The 19,036-nt window shown below is 49.0% G+C and overlaps 1 protein-coding gene across 1 annotated transcript in view; it reads right to left on the reverse strand.

Moving 5' to 3' along the window:
• Positions 1–7,269: 7,269 nt before the first annotated feature.
• LOC140468541 (equilibrative nucleobase transporter 1-like) overlaps positions 7,270–19,036 on the reverse strand; it is a 64,015-nt gene continuing 52,248 nt past the window's right edge. The window contains exons 10-13 of the mRNA XM_072564630.1: positions 15,158–15,280; positions 13,573–13,765; positions 10,492–10,615; positions 7,270–9,741 (exon numbers count right to left, since the gene is read on the reverse strand). Of these exons, the coding sequence (XP_072420731.1) occupies positions 9,577–9,741; positions 10,492–10,615; positions 13,573–13,765; positions 15,158–15,280 (605 nt within the window). The 3' untranslated portion in view covers positions 7,270–9,576. The remainder of the gene's footprint in view (positions 9,742–10,491; positions 10,616–13,572; positions 13,766–15,157; positions 15,281–19,036) is intronic.

Raw genomic sequence — 19,036 nt, forward strand, 5'->3', positions numbered from 1 at the left:
ATACACACACACACACACACACTCGCAACTGCATACCCACACACGCACACACTCGCAACCGCATACCCACACACACAACCGCACACCCACACACACTCGCAACCGCATACCCACACACACACTCACAAGCGCATACACACACACACTCGCAACCGCATACCCCCCCATACACACACACGCGCAACTGCATACCCACACACACACACACACACTCGCAACTGCATACCCACACAGACACACTCGCAACCGCGTACCCACACACACACTCGCAACCGCATACCCACACACACACTCACAAGTGCATACACACACACATTCGCAACCGCATACCCACACACACACTCACAACCACATACCCACACACATTTGCAACCGCATACCCACACACACACGCAACTGCATACCCACACACACAGACACTCGCAACTGCATACCCACACCCACACACACACTCGCAACCACATACCCACATACACACACACTCGCAACCACATACCCACACCCACACACACACTCGCAACTGCGTACCCGCACGCACTCGCAACCGCATACCCACACATACACTCGCAACCTCATACCCACACACGCACACACACTCGCAACCTCATACCCACACACGCAACTGCATACCCACACACACACACACACACTCGCAACTGCATATCAACACACACACACTCGCAACCGCATACCCACACACACACACACACTCGCAACCGCATACCTACACACACACACATACACACTCGCAACTGCATATCCACACACACACACACACACACACACACACTCACAACTGCATACCCACACACACCATGCCATTAACTAACTTCCTTAAGGCTAAACTTTACTTCCCTTACCCTGCATTGCTGACGTTACTTTATTATATTGGCCTGGACTTTCACTTAATCCTACTGTTTTATAATTAATCCCTTCTTCCAAACACAATATACATTTTTAAATCCCAAACTGTGGGATATAGGTAAATTAATGTTACTTCTGTAATTCTGCAATTACATTTTACAAAGTAAAATGAACTCACACCAGTGGGTAATTGTTTTAGCCACGAGCTGAGTCAACAAGAATGGAAACGATGTGGAGGAAATATATAATTTTTGTATTAGCCAAAACTGTACGTCAGAAGGTAGACATTATGGGCAAGTAGATATGATGTTGTGAGGGGATGAAGTTAAGCTAGATATGCCTGTACAAACAGTAGGTATAAACATCTGCTTCCCACTTTTACAAAAACACAGGAACAAACCCCAATTAAAAGGGTCACAGGGATCAGAACGGCCTCGGGAAAGGCATAGATGAAGGGGGTAGATAATGATGAAGAAAGAATATGCCTAACAATGACCTACAGCAGGATGAGGTCAAACAGCCTTGTGAGGCCAGGAATAAGCATTTTGTCACAGACAAGGCCGGATAAGGCAAGTGATAAACAAGAGTAATGGGGGCCGGTCTTAGGGAAGTGGAGGATGTAAACAGGGGAGGGAGCAGTGTAAAACAATAGAAATCAAATCATATAAATGTTGTGTATGAATTGAACTTGGTGTGTGTATGTCCTCTGCCTTATAGACACTGGACATCACACCCACTTGCAAGTGTAAAATAAATGACACTACTGATTCAGATCTTGTCTCGGACTGAAATTATTGAAGTGAGTGGGCTTTGTTTCTCACAAAACTAATCAACACGTCACTTCCCTGTTTGTTTTCCCAATCAGCAGACCATCTGAAGCTGCGGCTGTTAAACCAGAACTCCCCTCCCTCTGCTGGCCCCTCATCCTGGACCTCAATTTCTCCTGTTGCCAACCCCCCTCCACCTGCTGGCCCCTCATCCTGGACCTCAATTTCTCCTGTTGCTGACACCCCTCCTTTAGCTAGGCCCCTCATCCTAGGTCTCAATTTCTCCTGTTGCTGCCTCCTCTCCCTCTGCTAGGCCACCTCATCCTGGGTCTAAATTTCTCCTGTTGCTGTCTCCCCTCCTTCTGCTAGGCCCCCAGGCTTGTCCTCAATTTCTCCTGTTGTTGACTCCCCTCCCTCTGCTAGGCCCCTCATTCCTGGGTCTCAATTTCTCCTGTTGCTGTCTCCCCACTTCTGCTAGGCCCCCAGGCTTGGCTTCAATTTCTCCTGTTGTTGACTCCCCTCCCTCTGCTTGGCCCCTCATTCCTGGCTCTCAATTTCTCCTGTTGCTGTCTCCCCCCTTCTGCTAGGCCCCCAGGCTTGGCTTCAATTTCTCCTGTTGTTGATTCCCCTCCCTCTGCTCGGCCCCTCATCCAAAGACAAAGTTAAAAATCACACAACACCAGGTTATCGCCCAACAGGTTTATTTGGAAGTTACTTCCAAACCAGACTACAACCCAGTGTTGTGAGATTTAAAACTGTCTCTCCAGTTACAGGAACAGAGCAGCCAGATCACCACTGGAGGGCAATGTAATCATTCACCCACCCGCTCCCATTTAAAGCATTCAGCACTCCCAGGACAGGGACAGCACAGGATTTGATACAGTGTTTATTCCCAGATATTTCTAATGTCTCTGCATTTTGTAGGTTGCATATTATGAATACTCTGCACCAAACCTGGAAATTATCTGGACCTTGGTCCTCTGGGGTATCCCACACTGCATCTCCCTTCCATTCAACTTCCTGATGACCTGCTGTACCCTGTGTGCTAGCTTTCTGTGATACTGTGCTCAAATATCCCGCTTCCCCCTCCCGCCCCGACCATGTTTCTTTGTGTTGCAGCTTTCTGCAGTTTTTGTACATTTAAATAATATTTTGTTTTGTTTTGTCCTTTTTTAAAATGAAAAAAATTCAAATTCTCCCACATTGTTTAATTTGGCGATGTTTTGTCCACTTATTTAGCCTATCAATATCTTCCTGTAAACTCTCTGTATCCCTCTCACAAACTGACTTTCCACCTATTGTTATGTTTATAAATTTGGTTATGGTACATTCACGTCCTTCCTTCAAGTTGTTAATGTTTATTGTAAACAGTTGCTGTCCCATCATTGATTCCTGTGGAGCACTATTGGTCACTAACCCAAAAATAAATTCTTTAGCCACTTTCCTGCTCATGAGTCAATTCTCTATCCACACCAATACACAATCTCCAGCCCCTCAGTCTCTTATGATTTAACCTTTTGTACATACCTTGTCAAGTGTTTTCTGGAAATCTGAATACATACTTACTTGAAAAACTCTTAATAAATGAGAAATTATGTCTATCTTTATTTAATTTTTTGAAGGAGTGATGAAGAGGACTAATGAAGACAGAGCAGTGGACGTGATGTGCATGGACTTCAGCGAGGCGTTCAACAAGGTTCCTCATGGTAGACAGTTAAAAATCACACAACACCAGGTTATAATCCAACAGGTTTAATTGGAAGCACACTAGCTTTCGGAGTGACGCTCCTTCAGCGTCGCTCCGAAAGCTAGTGTGCTTCCAATTAAACCTGTTGGACTATAACCTTGGTGTTGTGTGATTTTTAACTTTGTTCACCCCAGTCCAACACCGGCATCTCCAAATCATGGTAGACAGGTTAACAGGGTTAGATCACGCGGAATTCAGGGAGAACTAGCCATTTGGATACAAAACTGGCTCAAAGGTAGGAGGCGCAGGATGGTGGTAGAGGGTCGTTTTTTCAGACTGGAGGCCTGTGACCAGTGGTCTGCCAGAAAGATCGATATTGAGTCCACTGCTTTTAGTCATTTATGTAAACAATTTGGATGTGAAAATAGGAGGTACAGTTTCTTAAGTTTGCAGATGACACCAAAATTGGTGATGTAGCGGACAGTGAATAGATGCAAGTGTAAAGATGGGTTGGTGACCCAGGATGTGGCAGATAGAATTTAATCTGAGGTGCTCCATTTTGGTAGGGCAAATCAGAGCAGGACTATGTGAATAGGAAGGGATATGGGCTGGTGCTGGCAGGTGGGACTGGATTGAGTTGGGGATATCTGGTCGGTATGGGTCTGTTTCCGTGCTGTACATCTCTATGACTCTATGATTTAATGGTAACGGGAGTGTTACCGGGCAAAGAAACCTTGGAGTGGAGGGTCATAATTCCTTGAAAGTGGAGTTGTAAGTAGATAATGTTGTGAAGAGGGCAGTTGATATGCTTGCCTTTATTGGTTAGTGCATTGAGTATAGGAGATGGAAGGTCATGTTGCGGCTGTACAGGACATTGGTTAGGTCACGTTTGGAATACTGTGTTCAGTTCCGGTCTCCCTCCTATAGGAAAGACGTTGTTAAAGGTTCAGAAAAGCTTTACATGGATGTTGTCAGGGTTGGAGGGTTTGAGCGACAGGGAGAGGCTGAATAGGCTGGGGCTGTTTTCCCTGGAGGTTTGGAGGCTGATAGGTGACCTTATAGAAGTTGATAAAATCACGAGGAGCATGCCTAGGGTGACTAGTCAAGGTCTTTTCCCCAGGATTGGAGAAACTAGAGGGCATAGGTTTAAGGTGATTCCTGAAGAAGGGCTTATGCCTGAAACGTCGATTCTCCTGCTCCTTGGATGCTGCCTGACCTGCTGCGCTTTTCCAGCAACACATGTTTCAGCATAGGTTTAAGGTAAGACAGGAAAGATTTAAAAAGGACCTAAGGGGCAGCTTTTTCAAGCAGAGGGTGGTGTGTATATGGAATAAAGCAAAAGAGGAAGTGATGGAGATTGGTACAATTACGATATTTGAAAAGGAACCTGAATGGGCCTATGAATGGGAAGAGATTAGAGGAATATGGGCCAAATGCCGGTAAATGGAACTAGATTAATTTAGAATATTTGGTCACATAGATGAGTTGGACTGAAGGGTTCTGCTTCCATGCTGTATGACTCAATGATTCTCTGACTCTAAATGAGTCAAACATGATTTCCCTTTCATGAAGTCGTGCTGCTTGTGCTTGATTAGATTATTAGTTTCCAAATGTGCTGCTATTACTGCATTAATAATAGATCCCAGACTTTTTCTGATAATAGATGTGAGGCTAGTCTGCCCTGTGCCCCCCTCCCCCCCATCTCTGAATAGGGAGGTGACATTGGCAGGACAGTGGAATTATGGTCATAATCAGGTTAGCCATAATTTTACTGAATGGTAGAATGGTCGAAATGGGCCGAATTGTCTCCTCTTATTCCTATTTCAAATCACCTTCTGTGTGCAGCATCTGGGTGTTTGATATTGTAATTCCTAATTCTGTGGAGAATGGAATGGAGGCTCATAGTTACTTTAAGGTGGGGTGGCAAGTAGACACAGTTTTGAAGGCAGCAATTGGTACGCTTGCCTTTATTGGTCTGTACTTTTGAGTAAGGAGTTGGGGCGTCATGCTGTGGCTGTACAGGACATTGGTTAGGTCACTACTGGCTGTCTGTCATAAGGAAGAGAGTGGGTTCGCAAGGGTCCTTCTCAGGATGAAAGCCAATGACTAGTGGTGTTCCACAAGAGTCAGTGTTGGGACCACAACGTTTTACTTCATACATTAATGATCTGGATGAAGGAGCTGAGGGCATTTTGGCAAAGTTTGCAGATGATAAAAAGATATGTGGGGGCGGGGGGTGGTGGAGGCAGGTATATCGAGGAGGTGGGAAGGCTGCAGAAGGATTGAGACAGGTTAGGCAAAGAAGTGGCAGATGAAATACACAGGAAAGTGAGGTCATACACTTTAGTACAAAGAATAGAGGCAGGGCCTGTTGGGGAGAAAATTCATAAATTGGAAGTGCTAAAGGACTTGGGAGTCCCAGTCCAGGTTTCTTTTCAGGTAAACTTGCAGGTTGAGTCGGTAGCTCGGAAGGCAAATGCAATGTTGTCATTCATCTCAAGAGGACTGGAATATAAAAGCAGGGATGTATTTCTGAGGCTTTATAAAGCTTTGGTCAGACCACATTGAGAGTATCGTGAGCAATTTTGGGCCCCATACCTCAGGAAGGATGTACTGGCATTGGAACAGGTCCAGAGGAGGTTCACGAGATTGATCCCAGGAATGAAATGCTTAACGTAGGAGATAAGTTTGAGGACTCTGGGACTGTACTCGATAGAGTTTAGCATGATGCAAAATCGGACTGAAACCTCCAGAATACTTAATAGCCTGGAGAGAGTGAATGTTGGGAAGATGCTTCCAACGGCAGGAGAGATGAAGACCTGAGGGTACAGCCTGAAAGGGAAGATCCTTTAGAACGGAGATAAGGACAAACTTCTTTCGTCAGAGAGTGGCTAATCTGTGGAATTCACTGCCACAGAGAGCTGTGGAGGCCAGGTCGTTGGGTATATTTAAAACAGAAGCAGATAAACTCTTGATTGTCAAGGGGATCAAAGGCTACAGGGAGAAATCGGGAAACCAGGATTGAAAAATCTATCCGCCATGGTCGAATGGCAGACCAAACTCAATGGGCCGAATTTATGCTCGTACATCTGATGGCAGTCATGATTTGGAGACGCTGGTGTTGGACTGGGGTGTACAAAGTTAAAAATCATGCAAAACCAGGTTATAGTCCAATGTTTTACTTGGAAGCACTAGCTTTCAGAGCGCTGCTCCTTCATCAGGGATGAGAGCAGCACTCCAAAAGCTAGTGCTTCCAAATAAACCTGTTGGACTATAAACCTGGTGTTATGTGATTTTTAATGGCTGATGGTCTTATCTTGTGGTGGCACTGTACAGAGAGGCCAAGGGAAATAAGACTTCATTATCTCTTGCTGACATCACACACTCAAGTATGGCAGCCAAGCCTAAAACTTGTGTCCTTGTGCTGGGTACCATCTTTGTGTGGGGCATAAGACACATAAATAAAAATAAGAACAGTCGCAGACAGTAAAGAGAATTAAAACCAATCTTGTTCACATTGAAGTCACTAGTGGACAGCTATAAACTAATTTTGAAGTGGTAACTCATCCGGAATGAAAAACATTATTGTGCATGTGCCCCTCACAAAGATGGTGACTCCACCTCCTTCCAGTCCAATGACAGTTTGAACAAAGTTCATCGAAATTGGACAACAATGATTTTACTTTTTTGTTCAATTGCTTTGGGAAACATGAGGAAGGAAGATCCCATAAACTGTCTCAGGAATGGGGAAATGCAGCCTCTCCATGCAGAGAGAATCAATGACTGGGATTTGCATCAATTTGGCTGTTGTTGAAATATTCTTTATTATCCCACAAAGATAGGGTATGAAGTGGGGGGGACACTGTCAGGGTAATACTAAAGGAGCTCTACACTGTATCTAACCCCATGCTGCACCTGTCTTGGGAATACGGCAAATAAAGCAAAATGATGTCTGTAACAGAAACTTTATTTTGCTTTTTCAGAAAACTTTCTTTTCACAGAACGCATTTTGGCACGGTTAATACTGACACTGGGAATGCAGATTTATAACGTAGGACAGGCACAGTCCCTGGTGGATGGGCCAAGTGTCCGAGCAGATGAGTATTCATTCTGCCTTCCAACTGTGTTTCCGAAGCGCATCAAAAGAACAAAGACAGAATTATTTACAAACTTAACACCTCGCAATATTCTCCCACATCCTGTGGGAACAGTCGTGTGCTCATCCCCTTCCTGAAGTCTTTGAAGAGGGCCATCAGTCAATTCCCTTTCCCACACCCAATCCCATCTTTGGAGACATCCTCTGGGGTGTGACATTAAACTGGAGCCCTCTCTGGGATGAACAATATTCCCTCAATTAAGGTATTATTAAGGAGGGGCAAGAACACCCCTGTTGTCTGAGGGCCTGGGATGAACCCTCATACACCATGGCCATGTCAAAGCACCGACCATCTGACTGTCGGTCTGTTTGTGGGATTTTGCTGTGCACCGGTTCAGATGCTCCGTTTGTCTACATCACAAAACTTTATTACCATAAATCACTTCATGAGCTGGGTATACTTCTGTCACATTCCAGCGTAGAGAAAGTGCAAAACAACTGACTGTTTATAAATGTGTTTCTTTCATAAAGACCTGTGCTCAATGGGTTAGACATGGAGCTGGGGGGAGAGGGCTTATATGCATTGTGTCTCAATCCTTGGTTTGACCACACTTGGACCGATTGTGCACATTTCCGGTCTCTGTATCACACTGGGAGTCACCGTGAACAGTTCCGGTCTCTGTATCACACTGGGAGTCACCGTGAACAGTTCCGGTCTCTGTATCACACTGCGAGTCACCGTGAAGAGTTCCGGTCTCTGTATCACACTGCGAGTCACCGTGAGCAGTTCCGATCTCTGTATCACACGGGGAGTCACCGTGTACAGTTCCGGTCTCTGTATCACACTGGGAGTCACCGTGTACAGTTCCGGTCTCTGTATCACACTGGGAGTCACCGTGAAGAGTTCCGGTCTCTGTATCACACTGGGAGTCACTGTGTACACTCCCGGTCTCTGTATCACACTGGGAGTCACTGTGTACAGTTCCGGTCTCTGTATCACACTGGGAGTCACCGTGTACAGTTCCGGTCTCTGTATCACACTGGGAGTCACTGTGTACACTCCCGGTCTCTGTATCACACTGGGAGTCACCGTGTACAGTTCCGGTCTCTGTATCACACTGGGAGTCACCGTGTACAGTTCCAGTCTCTCTCGTGCTGAGGGAACTGTTTGAAATGATAAAAAGATTTGACAGAATCGACTTCACTTGTGGGTGAGAGCAGAACGAGGGGGCCATTGATATGCGATGGTCACCAATAATTCCAGTCAGGAATTCCAGAGAAGTGTCCTGACTGAGAGCCTGGGGAGAAGGTCGAACTCACCTGCACAGGGAGTGGGCGAGGTATATCTTGTTGATACGTTTAAGGAGAGGCTAAGTCAGCAACCCAAGGGGAGAAAGGAACAGGATGGTTTATGAGTGGGGGTGAGATGGACTCAGTGTGAGAGTATGCTCTTGGATAGTAGGGAGCAGATGGACTGAATAGACACATTTTTCAACTTGGGGACCGGATCAAACACCATTTTGAGTTGAGAGCCGCACGTCCTGTCCAGGGGCATAAGATTCCACAGAAGCCAAAAGGAACAGGATTAAGGACAGATCCTGCTTCGCTTGTGTAGGCCCCACACCGATGGGTTTACAAAGGAAACGCCTTTCTGAGGGATCCTGGGTGCGGCACCTTCTCCCAGCAGGAACCTTTCCCAGCAGCGTCGGGAGGAAGAAGGCAAGAAAACGAGAGGGGAAAGGACAGAGAAGAGAGAGAGACAGAGAGGGTGGAGGAGGGGACGTGGAGAGAGAGAGAGAGAGAGAGAGAGAGTGTCGGTGCCTGGAAGGAGGCGGAGAGTAGCTGGAAGGTGGAAGAGAGAGAGGGAAGGAGGACGGAAAGGAAAAGGAGAAGGAAGATGGGGTGGTGTGGAGCGGGGGTCGGGGGGGGCAGGTGGGTCGTGTTGGAGAGGAAGGCAAGAATGAGCATCGGCGATCCTCTGGAACAAAATGGAAACATCCAAAATGAAGGAGTGCCGAAGGTCATCTAAACGATGAGCTCACCTCGTGATCCAAACATCCCAGAATGGGGGACAGACTCCGGTTTCCAAGGAAACGGCAATCTGCTCCAGGCCCAACCTCATAACCAGCCAGCCACCCTCCCAGCCCAAAGACAGACCCGCCTTAGATATCAGTTTCCCTTGGCTGATCGATCTTCTCCAGGATGGGCACTTCGACCTGAGGTGGCTTCAGGGCTTCCCTCTGCCGCATTTCCTGCCGGCAGTACAGGAAGACGTTGACGGGGTGAACATAGGCCAAGGTCACCAGGATGACGAATGCTATGTTCAGCTATAAGAGAGAGAGAGAGAGAGAGAGAGTAAGAAAGAGTGAGAGAGGGAGAGTCAGAGAGGGAGAGAGAGACAGAGCGAGAGAGACAAGCTAAGAAAATGAGAGAGGGAGAGACAGAAAGAGAGGGAGATAAAAAGAGAGAGAGAGGGAGGGAGAGACAGAGAGAGAGACGATAAGAAAGAGAGAGAGACACACACAGATAGACAGACAGGAAGAAAGAGAGAGAGAGAGAGAATGTAAGAAAGAGTGAGACAGGGAGAAACAGAGAGAGAAAGAGAGAGAGAGAGAGAGAAAGAAAGACGGTAAGAAAGTATGAGAAAGGGAGAGACAGAGAGAGAGAGAGAGAGAAAGGCAAAGTTAGAGAGGGGGAGAGACAGAAAGAGAGAGAGGGGGTGAGACAGAGAGAGAGAGAGATGGAGAGAGGGAAAGACAAAAAGAGAGAGGGAGAGTGAGAGAGAGAAGGTAAGAAAGAGAGATGGAGAGACAGAAAGAGTGAGAGAGAGAGTGAGAGAGAGAGTGAGAGTGAGAGAGTGTGAGAGAGAGAGAGAGAGAGAGAGAGAGAGAGAGAGAGAGAGAGAGAGAGAGAGAGAGAGAGAGAGTCCAAGCTCTGACCAAGGAATAGAGACTCTCAACGAGACAGATGCGAAGAGAGAAAGAAAAAGACTCCAGTAAGAGAGACACAGAATGATACTTTGAATTCAGTGAATGAAATAATGCTATTTGGAGCCCTCAGAACTCTCTAATACTCACATACATCGGGTCGTCCTGCAAGGGTCCCTTGACCAGAGCAAAGCAGGGATACTGGAGCAGAGAGAAGACTGCAGAGAGGGCCATCAATGTACCAAAGACCTTCCCAAAGTGGCAGGAAGGGAACCTGGAGGGAATAAGAGAAAAGAGTTAAAGAATTCACAGGCCATTTGGTCCATCTGCTCTGGAGTGGTCTTCCTGTGTCACACCAGCTTCCTCCTCCCCAATATCCTCCTGGCCCCTTCCCTATTCTGTTTATCCAGCCTCCCCTACACTCAACATTCCCAATGAAGAGCTTGTGCTTGAACCATGGACTCCTCTGCTCCTCGGATGCTGCCTGACCGGCTGTGCTTTTCCAGCACCACACCTTTTGACTCTGATCTCCAGCATCTGCAGTCCTCATGTTGGCCATGGCTAATCTACTCAGCCTGCACACCCCTGGGCAGAATGGGCGATTTCAGTGTGGCCAATCCACCTGATCTGCACATAGAACATATATAGAACATAGAAGAATAGAGCACAGTACAGGCCCTTCGGCCCTCGATGTTGCGCCGATCCAAGCCCACCTAACCTACACTAGCCCACTATCCTCCATATGCCTATCCAATGCCCGCTTAAATGCCCATAAAGAGGGAGAGTCCCCCACTGCTACTGGCAGGGCATTTCATGAACTCAAGACTCACTGAGTAAAGAACCTACCCCTAACATCTGTCCTATACCTACCACCCCTTAATTTAAAGCTATGCCCCTTTGTAATAGCGGACTCCAAATGTGGAAAAAGGTTCTCATGGTCAACCCTATCTAAACCCCTAATCATCTTGTACACCTCTATCAAGTCACCCCTAAACCTTCTCTTCTCCAATGAAAACAACCCCATGTGCCTCAGCCTTTCCTCATATGATCTTCCTACCATTCCAGGCAACATCCTGGTAAACCTCCTCTGCACACGTTCCAGTGCCTCCACATCCTTCCTAAAGTATGGCGACCAAAACTGCACACAATACTCCAGCTGCGGCCACACCAGAGTCTTATACAACTGCAACATGACCTCAGGACTCCGGAACTCAATTCCTTTACCAATAAAAGCCAGTACGCCATATGCCTTCTTCACAGCACTATTTACCTGGGTGGCAACTTTCAGAGATCTGTGTACATGGACACCAAGATCCCTCTGCTCATCCACACTACCAAGTATCCGACCATTAGCCCAGTACCCCATCTTTTTGTTACTCTTACCAAAGTGAATCACCTCACACTTAGCTACATTGAACTCCATTTGCCACCTTCCTGCCCAGCTCTGCAGCTTCTCTATATCCCGCTGTAACCTGCCACATCCTTCCTCACTGTCAACAACTCATCCGACTTTTGTATCATCCGCAAACTTGCTCACCCAACCTTCTAACCCCTCCTCCAGGTCATTGATAAAAATGACAAACAGCAATGGTCCCAAAACAGATCCTTGCGGAAACCGCTAGTAACTGCACTCCAAAATGAACCTTTATCATCAACTACTACCCTCTGTCTTTTTCCAGCCAGCCAATTTCTAATCCAAACCTCCAACTCACCCTCAATGCCATACCTCCGTATTTTTTGCAGTAGCCTACCATGGGGAACCTTATCAAACGCCTTACTAAAATCCATATTCACCACATCTACCGCTTTCCCCTCGTCCACCTCCTTAGTCACCTTCTCAAAGAATTCAATAAGGTTTGTGAGGCACGACCTGCCCTTCACAAAACCATGCTGACTATCCTTGATCACATTATTCCTATCCAGATGTTCATAAATCCTATCCCTTGTAATTCTCTCTAAGACTTTGCCCACAACAGAAGTGAGACTCACCGGCCTATAGTTACTAGGGTTATCCCTACTCCCCTTCTTGAACAAGGGAACCACATTTGCTAGCCTCCAGTCTTCTGGCACTATTCCTGTAGACAACGAGGACATAAAAATCAAGGCCAATGGCTCTGCAATCTCCTCCCTTGCTTCCCAGAGAATCCTAGGATAAATGCCATCAGGCCCAGTGGACTTATCTATTTTCACCCTTTCCAGAATTTCCAACACCTCTTCCCTACATACCTCAAAGCCCACATCTTTAGACTGCTGTGAGCAAACCACACAGGGACAGGCAGAATGTGCAAACTCCACACAGAGAGTCGCCTGAGGCTGGAATCAAACCCGGGACCCTGGTGCTGTGAGGCAGCAGTGCTAACCACGAAGCCACTGTGACACCCCAAATGTCTGACCGGATCTGACCGGATATTTAACCGGAGCAGCTGTTTGGGACATCAAAGGAGAATTCCACTTTCGGACCACCGCTCCAGGTGGATGTTAAATTAGATTAGATTCCCTACAGTATGGAAACAGGCCCTTCGGCCCAACAAGTCCACACCGACCCTCCGAAAAGTAATCCACCCAGACCGATTCCACTACATTTACCCCTGACTAATGCTCCTAACACTGCGGGCAATTTAGCACAGCCAATTCACCTAACCTGCACAGCTTTGGACTGCGGGAGGAAACCGGAACACCCATGGGAAACCCACGCAGACACTGGGAAAATGTGAAAACTATACGCAGACAGTTGCCCGAGGCTGGAATCGGACCCGGGTCCCTGGCGCTGTGAGACAGTCGTGCTAACCACTGAGCCATCGTGCCGACAAATCAAATCTGCTCATGTCTTGTCCCTTCTTGCAGAGTAACCCGGGGGCTCGGGGCAGTGTCCCCTGTGCCTTTCTCCATGGCAGCGCATCAGCCGATCAGCGTGGCGCTCCTGTGCCCATCAGCACCCCCTCTCGGCTGCTGTGTAAATTGTTGCAATCGTTTGAAGTTTGGCGTTCTTGCGTGTGTCCTGGTGAGTGGGCAAGGGGAACAGGACAAATCCCCTTGTTCCCTGCCCACGAGGGAGCGAGAGAAACTCAGAACAATCAGTGATCTGTTGCTAGATGTAAAGTAAGGAAGATTGAAGGGGTGACACGGTGGCTCATTGGCTGGCACTGCTGCCTCCCAGTGCCAGAGACCCGGGTTCGTTCGGATCAGAATTCCGGAGAGCGGGGCAGGTGTTGCGACGCCTGGAGGACGTACCCGATGGCAACGAACGAAGCGTGGCCCCCGTACAGGAAGGCGCGATTGATGACTTGCAGGATGAAAGTGAGGAACTGCACAGGCAGGACGGGAATGGCAGCAGAGAGAGAGAACAGGACGCACTGTGTGACGGTGATGGTGAGGGACAGCACCGTCGCCTTCAAGTCTATCAGTCGCTGCAGGGCAAGGGAACCTGTGGACAGAGGGAGAAAGAGGCACTGTTACAGAAAGCAACCAAAATAAACACCACTGCTTCATACACCTATCCCCATCCAGAGACAGCAGGATTCGACCCCCTAACTTCAATTCATGGAATCCCTACGGTGTGGTAACAGGCCCTTCGGCCCAACAAGTCCACACCAACTCTCTGAAGAGTAACCCACCCAGACCCATTCCCCTATTATCCTATATTTACCCTTGACCAATGCAACTAGCCTACACATCCCTGAACACCATGGGGAATTTAGCACAGCCAATTCACCTGAGCTGCGCATCTTCGGATTGTAGGAGGAAATGGAGCACCTCGAGGGAACCTAAGCAGACATGGGGAGAACATGCAACTCCACACAGACAGTCACCAGAGGCTGGAATCGAACCAAGGTCACTGGCGCTGGGAGGCAGCAGTGCTCGACAATGAGCCACCCTGTCGCCCGTTCTGAGTTTCTCTCGCTCCCTCGTGGGCAGGGAACAAGGGGATTCGTCCTGTTCCCCTCGCCCGCTCACCAGGACACGTGCAAGAACGCCAAACTTCAAACGATTGCAACAATTTACACAGCAGCCGAGAGGGGGTGCCGATGGGCATGGGAGTGACAAGCTGATCGGCTGACGTGTTGCCATGGAGAAAGGCACGGGGGACACTGCGCCAACCCCCGGGTTACTCTGGAACAAGAGACAAGACACGAGTGGATTCGCTTTGTCGGTACAGACGCTTGTCAATGTGCGTGACTTCGAGCAAGGGAGGATGTTGTGAAACTTGAAAGGGTGCAGAAAAGATTTACAAGGATGTTGCCAGGGTTGGAGGGCGTGAGCTCTAGGGAGAGGCTAAACAGGCTGGGACTGTTATCCCTGGAGCATCGGAGGCTGAGGGGTGACCTTATAGAGGCTTACAAATTCATGAGGTGCAAGGACAGGGTAAATAGCCAAAGTATTTTCCCTGGGGGGGGTTCTAGAGGGCATAGGTTTAAGGGGAAAGATTTAAAACGGACCTAAAGGGCAACTTTAGAGGGAGGTACGTGTATGGAATGAGCTGCCAGAGGAAGCGGTGGAGGCTGGTACAATTACAGCATTTAAAAGGCATCTGGATGGGTATATGAATAGGAAGAGTTTGGAGAGATATGGGCCTTGTGCTGGCAAATGGGACTAGATTGGGTTGGGATACCTGGTCAGTATAGACAAATTGGATTGAAGGGCCTGTTTCCACGCTGTACATCTCTATGACTCTAAGAGGAAATGTTACAAGCTGTGGATGCTCAGGCCTCATGTACATTGAAGACCAGGACCGAGGGGGTCTCTCGGGTTTGGGGAAAGGGGCTCGTGCTGAGTCAGCGGAGTCGGTGAGGGAACGGAGCGTCGAAAACCATGTTACCTGAGCTAGCAGTTTCAGTTGGCTTGGCTTTCCGTTTGTGCCGGTCCAGGAGCAGCCCATTCCAGGGAGCACAGAAGACCCCAAAAAACTGAGTGAAGGCGAAGGCATTTGTATACGTGCTGACTGAGGGAGAGAGATAAAATGGAGGGGCCGAGAGAGACATGGAGGAAGACAGAGAGGGGGGAGGGAGGAAGACAGAGAGAGAGAGAGAGAGAGAGAGAGAGAGAGAGAGAAAAAAAAACACAGGAAGGGAGGGAGAGAGAAACACAGGGAGGGAGACAGACAGACATGGAGGAAGACAGGGAGGGGGGAGGGAGGAAGACAGAGAGAGAGAGAGAGAGAGAGAGAGAGAGAAAAAAACACAGGAAGGGAGGGAGAGAGAAACACAGGGAGGGAGACAGACAGACATGGAGGAAGACAGGGAGGGGGGAGGGAGGAAGACAGAGAGAGAGAGAGAGAGAGAGAGAGAGAGAGAGAGAGAGAGAGAGAGAGAGAGAGAAAAACACAGGAAGCGAGGGAGAGAGAAACACAGGGAGGGAGACAGACAGACATGGAGGAAGACAGGGAGGGGGGAGGGAGGAAGAGAGAGAGGAAGAGAGAGAGAGAGAGAGAGAGAGAGAAAGAAACACAGGAAGGGAGGGAGACAGACATGGAGGAAGACAGAGAGGGGGAGGGAGGAAGCGAGAGAGAGAGAGAGAGAGAGAGAGAGAGAGAGAGAGAGAGAAAAGAGAGAGAAAGAAAGAGAGAGAAAGAGAGAGAGAAAGAGAGAGAGAGAAACACAGGAAGGGAGGGAGAGAGAAACACAGGGAGGGAGACAGATATGGAGGAAGACAGAGAGGGGGAGGGAGGAAGACAGAGAAAGAGAGAGAGAGAGAGAGAAAAACACAGGAAGGGAGGGAGAGAGAAACACAGGGAGGGAGACAGATATGGAGGAAGACAGGGAGGGGGGAGGGAGGGAGCGAGCGAGAGAGAGAGAGAGAGAGAGAGAGAGAGAGAAAAAAGAGAGAGAGAGAAAACACAGGAAGGGAGGGAGAGAGAAACACGGAGGGAGAGAGACATGGAGGAAGACAGAGAGGGGGGAGGGAGGAAGAGAGAGAGAGAGAGAGAGAGAGAGAGAGAGAGAGAGAAACATGGGGAAGGAGAGAGAAAGGCAGGAAGAGGGAGAGGGGGAGGGGGAGGAAGAGAGAAAGAAACAGAAAGAGAAAGGAGGGCAAGAGAGAGAGCGTGAGAGAAACACAGGGTGGGAGGGAAAGACAAACAGTGGGGGGGGGGAATGAGAGACAGGAAGAGAGAGAAAGACATGGGGGGAGAGAGAGTGAGGGGGGCATGGAAAGAGAAAGAAAAACAGGGAGGAAAGAGAGAGAAAGGGAGGAAGGGAATTGGAAGGGCAGAAAGAGAGAGAAATGGAGAAACCAAAAGACAGAGAGGAAGAGAGAGAGAGAGAGAGATAGAAAACAGAGTGAGGTGAAAGAGAGGGAGCAAGAGAGAGAGATAAAAACAGGGACGAAAAGAGGAAGAAAGAGATAGGGAAGAAGAGAGAGATAAACAGGGAGGAAGACAGAGAGAAGAGAAACACAGACAAGAAGAGACAAATGGAGGGACAGACAGAGAGGCATGGAGAAATGGTAGGACATGGAGGGTGATAATGAGAGAGAGAGACACAGACAGAGAGAAGTAAAAGGGAGAGAGAGACAGAGGAAGAAAAAGCACATAACATGGAGGGATAGAGAGGGAAAAGGAAAGCAGGAGGATATGCAGTAAGAGAGAGAGAGGGGGACAGACACAGGGAGAGACAGAGAGAGACGGATGAGAAAGGGAAACAGAGAGACAGAAAAGGAGGTGTGGGGTGAGAGACAGGGAAATAAAGCAAGATAGACAAGGAGAAAGAGAGAGTTCACAAGACAGAGGAAAATGGAGACAGGGACAGGGAAGAGAGTGAAGGAGGGCAAAAGAGAGAAGGGGGGTGAGGGGGCGTTGAGAGGAAAGAGGAGGAGCAAGATGTGGGAGGGGAGAGAGAGGGATGGGGGAAAGAGAGAGAGTGAGAGCACGAGTTGGAAAGCGGGAATGGGAGGGGTGGGTGAGAGATGGAGAGAGAGAGAGAGAGAGAGAAAAAGAAGAGTGAGGGAGTCAGAGAAAGATCAGGAGGGGGAGGGCAAACATGTTAAAATCAAAACATCTTTCGATAAAAGCAAAACATTGCAGATGCTGGGAAGCTGAATTAGAACCAGAAATCACAGCCATGACAGGAGAGAGAGAGAGCGCGAGAGCACGAGAGAGAGCACGAGAGAGAGCGAGAGAGAGCGCGAGAGAGCGCGAGAGAGCCACACACAAACAGTTAATGGGTCGAGTCCAATGTGGTTTTGCTGTGGCTTCAAAGGTGAAGTCTTTCTCTTTCCACAGATCCTGCCACACTGGCAGGGGGTTCAGGTTCATTGCTTGCATGTTCCTCACTCATTTAGTGACTGTGACGTGAAGCATGAACTGGGGCAAGGCACAGGCAAAAAGCTCAGAGCCAATGGAACTGAGAGTTTCGAAACTCAATGCTGATCACTTGCGGATAGACAGACAGGCAGATGGACTGTGACTGGGAGACACACACCATCTGCAGAATGTTTAGGACAAATATGCAGCACAATCTTAAACATCCCAGTCCAGTGCCTTGAATTGACATGTTGAGGTGGCCACAAGGTTCCACAGATAGGGAGGGGGTGTAGGGGCTGGAGGGGGTTACAGAGATAGGGAGGGGGTGTAGGGGCTGGAGGGGGGTTACAGAGATAGGGAGGGGGTGTAGGGGCTGGAGGGGGGTTACAGAGATAGGGAGGGGGTGTAGGGGCTGGAGGGGGTTACAGAGATAGGGAGGGGGTTACAGAGATAGGGAGAGGGCGTAGGGGCTGGAGGGGGGTTACAGAGACAGGGAGGGGGTGTAGGGGCTGGAGGGGGGTGACAGAGATAGGGAGGGGGTGTAGGGGCTGGAGGGGATTACAAAGCTAGCGAGGGGGCGTAGGGGCTGGAGGGGGTGACAGAGATAGGGAGGGGGTGTAGGGGCTGGAGGGGGGTGACAGAGATAGGGAGGGGGTGTAGGGGCTGGAGGGGATTACAAAGCTAGCGAGGGGGTGTAGGGGCTGGAGGGGGTGACAGAGATAGGGAGGGGGTGTAGGGGCTAGAGGGGGGTGACAGAGATAGGGAGGGGGTGTACGGGCTAGAGGGGGGTGACAGAGATAGGGAGGGGGTGTAGGGGCTAGAGGGGGTGACAGAGAGAGGGAGGGGGTGTCGGGGCTGGAGGAGGATGTGTGGATAAAGAGTCAGGCTGGATCAGTGAGCAGAGCAGATATATAGTGAGAAGGACTCACTGAGGTTAGTACACAGGCAATATTTGGAGGAGTGCTCTAAAATAGTCCAGAGTGGAGGGAGTGAGGGTCCAGGTGAGGGCTTTATCGTGAAGGCACGGTGAGGTAACAGAGGAGAGGACAGGCAGTTGGAGTGAAGGCGCGGTCAGGTGACAGAGGAGGGGACAGACAGTTAAAGACATGGTGTGGTTAAAGAGGAGGCGACAGTCAGTTAAAGGCATGGTGAGGTTACAGAGGAGGGGACAGGGGGTTGGAGTGAAGGCGCAGTGAGGGTACAGAGGAGGGGACAGGGGGTTGGAGTGAAGGCGCAGTGAGGGTACAGAGGAGGGGACAGGGGGTTGGAGTGAAGGCGCAGTGAGGGTACAGAGGAGGGGACAGGGGGTTGGAGTGAAGGTGCGGTGAGGGTACAGAGGAGGGGACAGGGGGTTGGAGTGAAGGTGCGGTGAGGGTACAGAGGAGGGGACAGGGGGTTGGAGTGAAGGCACGGTGAGGGTACAGAGGAGGGGACAGGGGGTTGGAGTGAAGGCATGGT

Source organism: Chiloscyllium punctatum, chromosome 47 (genome assembly GCF_047496795.1).
Source record: "Chiloscyllium punctatum isolate Juve2018m chromosome 47, sChiPun1.3, whole genome shotgun sequence".
Lineage (NCBI taxonomy): Eukaryota > Metazoa > Chordata > Chondrichthyes > Orectolobiformes > Hemiscylliidae > Chiloscyllium > Chiloscyllium punctatum.